Genomic DNA, 7,771 nt, shown 5'->3' on the forward strand with positions numbered 1-7,771 from the left:
AGACTAAGTGAAACATCACAGAGAAATTCTTTATTTTACTACAACAAACAGACAAGTACTCCAGGTATGTGGTAGAGGAATCCTCTAAGAACCATAGGGACTTCTTTTCTGTGATTTTTGTCCCCCACCCAGACCTTGAACACCATCCCAAGGATGGAGTTGAGGGTCTAAGAAGGAAGGCTTCAAGACCTAAGTTTATGCCCCCTCTTTCTCATTCTTCCGCATTTTGCTCGCCTGCTTGGAAGTTGGCCCCCAAATTCTGCTGCTCACTGACTTCCCATGGTCAGCTGCTCTCTAGTGTTCACATTCTCTTCTGTTCTGTCATTCTTCATGGAATGAGGGTGGTTTTTGTCTTCCCACTTCCTTTGACCTCAAGATCAGGATTAAAACCTAGGGTGGTCTCTATATTCTTTCTTTCTGTGTCCTGGTTTGTTTTGGGCTGCTTATCTCCCTGTGCCCAGGGCTGAACTGCTTATTTTCCTTTTTATCTCCAAGGGCAGAGCCAAGTAAGTCTTCAGTCCCTGTTGGTCTTTCCCTGCCCCCATCTCCACCGTGAGAGCCAGGAAAGGGCTGGTGCCGCACTGTCTGTAGGGATCAGCAGTGGTTCCTGAGAGGCTGACTTGGGAGTTAGGTTCTTGAGCTGAGGTAAAGATGTAACGGTAGCTCTAGTGAGTCAGACACTCTGCCCATGGCGTTAGAGTACGTATGGCCACTTTCTCCTATTCAGACATAGTACTGACTTCAGTCTAAAGGGAGATAACTGCCCATTTTGTCCTTGAGGTATCTGCTGGGCTGGGCAGTTCCTGAGTCAAGACTGGGAGTATGACCTCAAGGGAACCCCAGCTAACAGTACCTAGACTGAATATTTATTATCTTGCAGTATTTATGCGATGGCAGTGTCGCCTGAAAGTAGAAGGTGGCTGGGAGTCCTGGGTGGGGGACCAACAGAGTGGTACCAGTAGAAGCCCAAGATAGAGGAGTACACAGGCCCAGCACGAGGCAACCTTGACCCAGAAGGTAGCCCAGCTACCCTTGATGAAGGTCTTTTCCAGTTCTGCTCCCTCATAGCTGCGGAACCAAAGTCTCTGGTTAGAGAATACATAGGACCTTAGCTTTCAGACCTGTTCCTACCTCCCCACCAAAGATGACGGTGGACCTATGTGTGTCTTCCTGAGAACCCTTAGGAATGGCCTTAAATTGCTCTCCCTAAAATAGGTTTTCAGTATATCCCAGGCCCACTTCCATCCTACCTGAACCAGTTGGTAAGGGTAACCATAACATAGAGTGATGCAAGGAAGAAGACAAAATGGAAGGCAGAATAGCTGTAGGAGAGATGCTGGGCTTGCACTGGAGGAGTTGGAGAGGTCTCTTGGTCAGCTGGCCTGGCAGCCCCACCCCTCTGCCCTGGAGAGAGAGGGAAGGACTGCTGGGAGCAGTGTGGCTGAAACTTCTTCCCTCCTCCCCCAGTTTCTTTTGTGAAGGCGCTCCAGGGCTCTTCGGCACTCTGCAGAAATCTACACTTTTTTAGGGACATTCTTAATGACACTTACCTTCCTTTGGTTTCACTGTTTCAGGGCAGCAGAAACAGAGTGAGGGCTTCTGTAAAACAAAAGGCAGCATGTTTTGGAATGATTTTTTAAAGACTGTGAGGGTATAGAGGAAACTCTCCTTTGAAAAGATTAGTCTGGTGTAAAAAGTGGAGGCACATCTGGGTTCAAATTCTAGCTCCAGCATATAACTGACTATGAAAACTTTGGTAAGATGTTTAACTTTTTGTGCCTCAATTTCTCCATTTGTAAAATGGAGCAAATACCTACCTCACAGGGTTGTTGTGAGGATTAAATTAAATGAGATTATGAATGTAAAGTATCTAGCACAGTGCTTAGCACATTGTGGGTACTTAATAAAAGGTAATAGCAGCTAGAATCTGAGCATTCTGGGTAGAGGTTGGTAGGATGTGTGTGTGTCTTTGTGTGTGAGGGGGGAAGGGCATTGGGGATATTGAGCTCTCCATCCTCACCTGGAACTCACAGCTGTAAACCTTGACAATCCATAGGGGTCCAAATACCTCAGCCAGGTAGGAAGCCTCATTGCTGAGAAAGAAGAGAGTTCTCAAGCGCATTCAGTCAAATAGCAGGAGGGGTTGCCTGAGAACATGTACTGCTAGCTGGTCCATATTGGTAGTCCTCAGGAGGGTATTATATTCCCAGAGCCTGTTTCCCCCAAATATTTATAAATCTCGTCATGTGAGGGCCCTAAAACCTTTGTACATATTTTTAATTCTCAAGTCATTCTCCCTGCCCCCTTCATCCAATACAGATCATCTGACAAGTGCTATTCTTAGAAATTGTTTCTGTTTATGGGGAACTTTCCTCACTCTTGTCTTGCTCTAAAGTTCAAATAAACCATGGTCCCAGACAGTCTCCTGACCATCCTTCTCTGTCCTGGGTATCCTCCCTTCTCTCACACCTCTCCCCTTGATACCTTTACGCACCAAGCAAAAAGGACACAAATATACATGATGCCAGCACTTAGCACTGCCAGAGAAGTATCTGGTGTTTGCGATTCCATTTTACTCAGGCCAGGCAAGCACAAAGTGTGATTTTGTCCTTGAAGGATTACTGAGAAGGGGCAACAGAAGAAAGGTGGTAAGAACAAAGAGCTAAGTATTTGTCAGGAACAAAAAAAGGTTTTAGCATGGGGAATCTAGGTCCAGTCCTTACCACTCTCTGGAGGACGGCTGGACACTGCAGAGAAAGTCAGGTACATGATATAGCAGCTGATGATGGAGGCTTGTAGAAGGCCAGAACGGGGTTGCTCTGGGGAGAATGGAGATCATTGCTTTTGTCTACAGGGTGGTAATTTCTTCCACTCATACTCCTCTATCTACGCTTCTCCCCACTCTTTGGAGGAAGCAGACTGTTGACTAAGATTAGGGAAGCTAATTTTTCTATTACTAAAGGCCTACCAGATTTGGAATGTTGCAAGGCATGTACCCACTGAGACGGATGCAGGGAGCGACGGAGAGGAAGGAGAGGAGGCCACAGAAACAAAGGTGTAGACTAAGCAGCATCTTGTTGATCAGGCAGCCAGCTGGGTGTGTGTAGTGGCGGAACAGGAGCACAGCTGCCACACCTGCCATGCTGTAGAATCCCAGGGTGGCCAGCAGTACAGCTAGGAACCAGCGGCAGTCTTGGGCTGCACCGGTCTGCCTAAGGGTGGGAGGTGGGCAGTGGCTTGGGGCTCCAGCTCTTTACCTGTTACTATTCCCTGTCCCCCAGAACAGTGGTGTGACTACCCATCCCACCTAGCCCACAGAGTCATGTTTCTGAGCTTTTTGGTACTGCTCAGTAGGAAGTTACGGGACCACTGACCTGTCATGCCCTTTGTCCAACCACACTGGGTTGGACAACCTTTCCAGGTCAGACAACCTTCCCAGGAAGAGCCTTTAGGGTTAGGTGCTCCTTACCAGTTTTTGTTCCAGGAATGGGCAAAGGCTGTGATAAGCACCAACTGCAGCAGGATGAATGTGAAGCCTCCACAGATGCCAATGTAATGCCAGGCTGCAGATGGGGGGCACCAGTGGGAAAATGTAGCTGACCATGTCATTACTCCTGGTTTTCTTCCTACCCTTTCTTTTTCTTAGAAAATCTATTAGCTTACTCCTGCTGATTAGGATATGAGATGGAAGGTACCTGGGAAGAGATGCTCATCAGGGATGCAGAAGGCAACAGCACAGAGACCTAGCAGGAACAGCAGTTTGAAGAGCCAGAAGCTGGTTAGGAGACAAAAAAAGACAAGAAAAGGCAAAGGAGAGTCAACAGTGCCTATGGAGGAAGGCAAAGGAGAAAGCAAAACTATAGGAAAGGGGAGAGAAGAAACAACTAAGTATAGGAAAGGAACCAGTCCCACGTGAGAGGGGCTGGAAACAGGCCCATCACAGCCTATTCCAAATTCTAACTCTCAGATACCTAAATAATAACATCTGGACAATGTTTCACAGTTGACAAAGGGTTGCATATAATAACCCCACTGTTATCTCCATTTTAGAAACTAGAAGTTCAAAGAGGGTAAGTATGTGGCTCATGGTCACACAGTAAGTATGGCGGAAGCAGGAACTTAAAACTGGTTTTGGACTTTTTATACAGTTACTTCATCTTTGAATTTCCTTTACTAAGCTTATGTCTACTTCCCTCCCCATCCTCACCCCACCCAAAATGTATATACACAAACCTGTTATGGAGCTGTGCACGTAGGCTAGTGGGGGAGTGGAGCTGGACTAGCAGCACAGCCTGCAGCAGGTGGAAGGTGGCAGTTCCTGCACATACTCGGTACACAGCTCCAGAGCCACTGAGCACTGGGCAGTGAGGGTGGCCAAACAGATGGACACACAATCCTGAGGGCATCTGGATCTGGAGGGAGAGTGCATGTGAGAAATGGCAGGGCAAATCATCATGTATAGAGAGGTACCTGCTTCTCAGGGTATATCCATTCACTTGTCCCTTAACCCCAATCTGAATCTTTTGTCTGAAGGTTTCTTCTTTTTCCCTTTCTCCTGTTGGAACCTGAACCCTCCCACTTACCCCATGTGCCTTCCCCCAGACCCTTTCCACTACTGTCCTTGACAGCAGGAGGCAGCAGACTGCTGAGGACCCCACATGGAGGAGGATGTAGACCAGACGGCTACAAGTAGACTCTGTGACAAGGGGCCATCTAGAATGGCAGCAGCAGGTACAGGGAATAGGCCCACAGCAGGACACCTGGGGGTAGAGCAGCAAGATAGAGATTTGCTGAGGAAAAGCTTACATTAATGTATGCATTAGATTAACCATGAGGCTGAATTCCAAAATTTCCCTTTCCCTTTTCTTCTCTCCTTTTACTCAGGAATTCTCAGAATCTGGTTCCAAGCTATTTAGGATTGCCTTCCACTGACATCAAGTAGAGCTTTCATCATAAGAGCTGATGCAGGCTTGAGCAGACCTTCCTAAAAGCCTAAGTCACACCTGGCCTCTCACCTTTCTGTAGACCTACAGATCTGGTACTGGGAAGTGGGAGGAGAGGTTTAATGATCAGTAGTCTCAGGGGCAAAGAAACGGAAAGGCCTCAGAGGAGAAAGGGAAGGCCTGTCATTTTTATTGGCTCCTGTGGGTTTTCCTCCCCAGCTTCAGCTACCATTCCCTTCCATTTTTTTCAGATAGTTCTTGCTCTGGGGACCTTTCAAGCCCCTCTGCCCAACTATGCTCTCACCTGGTAGAAGGGAGGATTCACCATGACACTGCTGACTTCAGTGCGTTGTGCCAGGCGGAGAGAAGTGCTGGGGCCTGTAACAGCCTTTGCACCCACCATCCTTGTCCCAGGGATTAGGCACAGGTCCACCAGATGGAAGGTAGAGGAGAAAGTAGCAGCTTTCTTTTGTCCTCAGCCATGGGCTGCCACAGTGCTGGGGTGGTCACCCAGTCTAAGGCAGAATGGGGAGGAACAGCAGGAAAAGAACACCGACCTCCAGGATGTGGTAAATGCAAATATCTCTCTAAATCTACTTTCTCTCCAGGGCCTTTGGGCCACACAGGCAGTTCTCCCCAGATTAGAGAGCAGTTTGCAAATCTGGCCTCTAGTGGATTAGCATTCTTAATTGGTTTAGGATTAGACGTCATCCATCCTGGTTGAACAGAATGGCGGGGGGGCGGGGGGGCGGGATGGGATGGAGTGGGTAGAATCTAGGTGAACAGAAGGTAAGGATGTCGGTTGGGAAGGGCTGGAGTGGTGACCGGCTAGGTGTGGGAGAGGGCCTTGCATAAAACAACACTAGAACCCCCCCAAAGGAAGTCTGAGAGGCGACCGACTTTCCTGGCTGAAGTTTCTAGAACCCAGGACATTAGTGAAGGTGTGGCCCGAGGCCTAGCCCCGCCTCATCCTCTCCGGGCGGAAGTTTCGGGGCAGTTACCGGAAGTCTTCATGAGGTGGGGCGGGGCCTGTGCAGCGGCACGGTGGGATCGATATGGCTACCGAGGGGGATGTGGAGCTGGAGTTGGAGACTGAGACCAGCGGCCCGGAGCGGCCTCCCGAGAAGCCACGGAAGCATGACAGCGGTGCGGCGGACCTGGAGAGAGTCACCGACTACGCAGAGGAGAAGGAGATCCAGAGTTCCAATCTGGAGACGGTGAGGTTGGCCGTGAGCGTGTCTGGGCGGGCTGAGAGCGGAGGGGCCTCTCAGGTTATAACTGGAATCCGCGCTCCAGGACGGGCTCCCCTTCCCGTTGGCGGGAGGAGGCAAGAGGGAAACCGTCACTGGAGCCCGCCGCTTGCGAAAGGGAGCTTTATGGAGATTGTATTTAAAGTGGCCCTCAGGTGCACAGAATTAAGTTAAACCTAGGCCTTGGTTCCTGATACACTCATCATGAATAGGCTGTTCCCCCCCTCCCCCCCGCCGACCCACTTCTTACTAGCTTTTTAGATTATTGGGAATTGTGGGTGGCAGAGCGGTAAGGAGATCTATTTTTCTCATAGGCCATGTCCGTGATTGGAGACAGACGGTCCCGGGAGCAGAAAGCCAAACAGGAGCGGTAAGTCAGTACGCACAGCCAGCCCTACTAGTTCCTCTCTTCCCCTTACGAAAATAAAAGCCATCGTTAAGCCTTTACCTTGTACCGTTCTTCAACTCTGTCACCGATTTCTGCATATATAAGGTTTACAACCCTACTTTGTTGTTGGTGGAAGGAAAGGCCTGACAGCACCTGCTGCCTGCTGTAAAGACTCGAGGGGAGGGGATGGGGATGTTAGGTGAGGCGGTGAGAGTCATTTTGTATTTTCACTCAACGGTGTTTGTCAGGAGTCATTTATTTGTAAGGCAGAGCTGGAAATGATCTTTCTGAGAGTTAATGGTGGAGGTAGAGAATGAGGACTAATGTACATGAATATTTGCAGGGAGAAGGAACTGGCCAAAGTCACCATTAAGAAGGAAGATCTGGAGCTGATAGTGAGTAGTAATGCCTAACTAGTGTATGGGCAGAGGTTACATTGCTTAATTGGGGTTGTTTACTGAAACAAGTAGAGTCAACAAGTCTTGGTGGCATTTTAATGCCCCAGAAGAAACTTAGGTAACATCATCGATCCTTTTCCTGCAGATGACAGAGATGGAGATCTCAAGAGCAGCAGCAGAACGGAGCTTGAGGGAACACATGGGCAACGTGGTAGAGGCTCTTATTGCCCTAACCAACTGATTTGTGCTTTCTCAGACCCACTCACTGGATTATTTTATTTCAATAAAGATGTAGCCGTTTTTTTTTTGCAGTTCTATCATCTTGGATCGAGTGTTTTGTATATTATGCTGTATTTTATTGTGGGAAATTTACATGTTGGAGTATAACTGAATTTAAGCAACTCCCCCTGCCTCCGGCCTTAATGAAATCATGTGAAGGATCAGTGCAGAATGGTACCTCATGACCTCATGTTCACATGCAGATGCTAGGTGGCAGGCCAGGCTCATTCATCTGACTAGCTTTCAGTGGTATTCAGGGTACATTTGGAATTTCAGCAAAGTTGCTGAAGCTCATGGCATGGGTCTCTAGGGTGGTTTATATACCACCAATCTTGTTCATAAGCCACTTTTTTAAAATGTTTTTTTTAAGAGAGCGCATGGTGGGGGTGAGTGTTGGGGGGCAGAGGGAGAGAGAGAATCCCAAGCAGGCTCCACACCCAGCATGGATCCTGACACGGGGCTCGATCTCATGATCCTGAGATCATGACCTGAGCCAAAATCAAGAGCTGGGTG

At 48.5% G+C, this 7,771-nt stretch overlaps 2 protein-coding genes across 2 annotated transcripts; one reads left to right on the forward strand and one right to left on the reverse strand.

The window, feature by feature from the left end:
• Positions 1–8: 8 nt before the first annotated feature.
• SERINC4 (serine incorporator 4) lies at positions 9–5,635 on the reverse strand. The gene is made up of 11 exons (XM_031029251.2): positions 5,248–5,635; positions 4,234–4,760; positions 3,696–3,775; positions 3,470–3,563; positions 3,001–3,212; positions 2,724–2,819; positions 2,495–2,621; positions 2,021–2,093; positions 1,551–1,599; positions 1,251–1,404; positions 9–1,068 (listed from the first exon to the last, which is right to left on the reverse strand). Exons 1-11 carry the CDS (start codon positions 5,344–5,346, stop codon positions 870–872), a joined length of 1,710 nt encoding a protein of 569 aa, XP_030885111.2. The 5' UTR covers positions 5,347–5,635; the 3' UTR covers positions 9–869.
• A 1-nt stretch (position 5,636) lies between these two features.
• HYPK (huntingtin interacting protein K) lies at positions 5,637–7,294 on the forward strand. Its single transcript, XM_006727460.3, has 4 exons — positions 5,637–6,160; positions 6,508–6,563; positions 6,925–6,976; positions 7,125–7,294. The coding sequence occupies exons 1-4, from the start codon at positions 5,999–6,001 to the stop codon at positions 7,218–7,220; spliced, it is 366 nt and encodes a 121-aa protein (XP_006727523.1). The 5' UTR covers positions 5,637–5,998; the 3' UTR covers positions 7,221–7,294.
• Positions 7,295–7,771: the final 477 nt, after the last annotated feature.

This window comes from Leptonychotes weddellii, chromosome 9 (genome assembly GCF_054177405.1).
Source record: "Leptonychotes weddellii isolate Sample4059 chromosome 9, ASM5417740v2, whole genome shotgun sequence".
NCBI classification, from domain to species: Eukaryota; Metazoa; Chordata; class Mammalia; order Carnivora; family Phocidae; genus Leptonychotes; species Leptonychotes weddellii.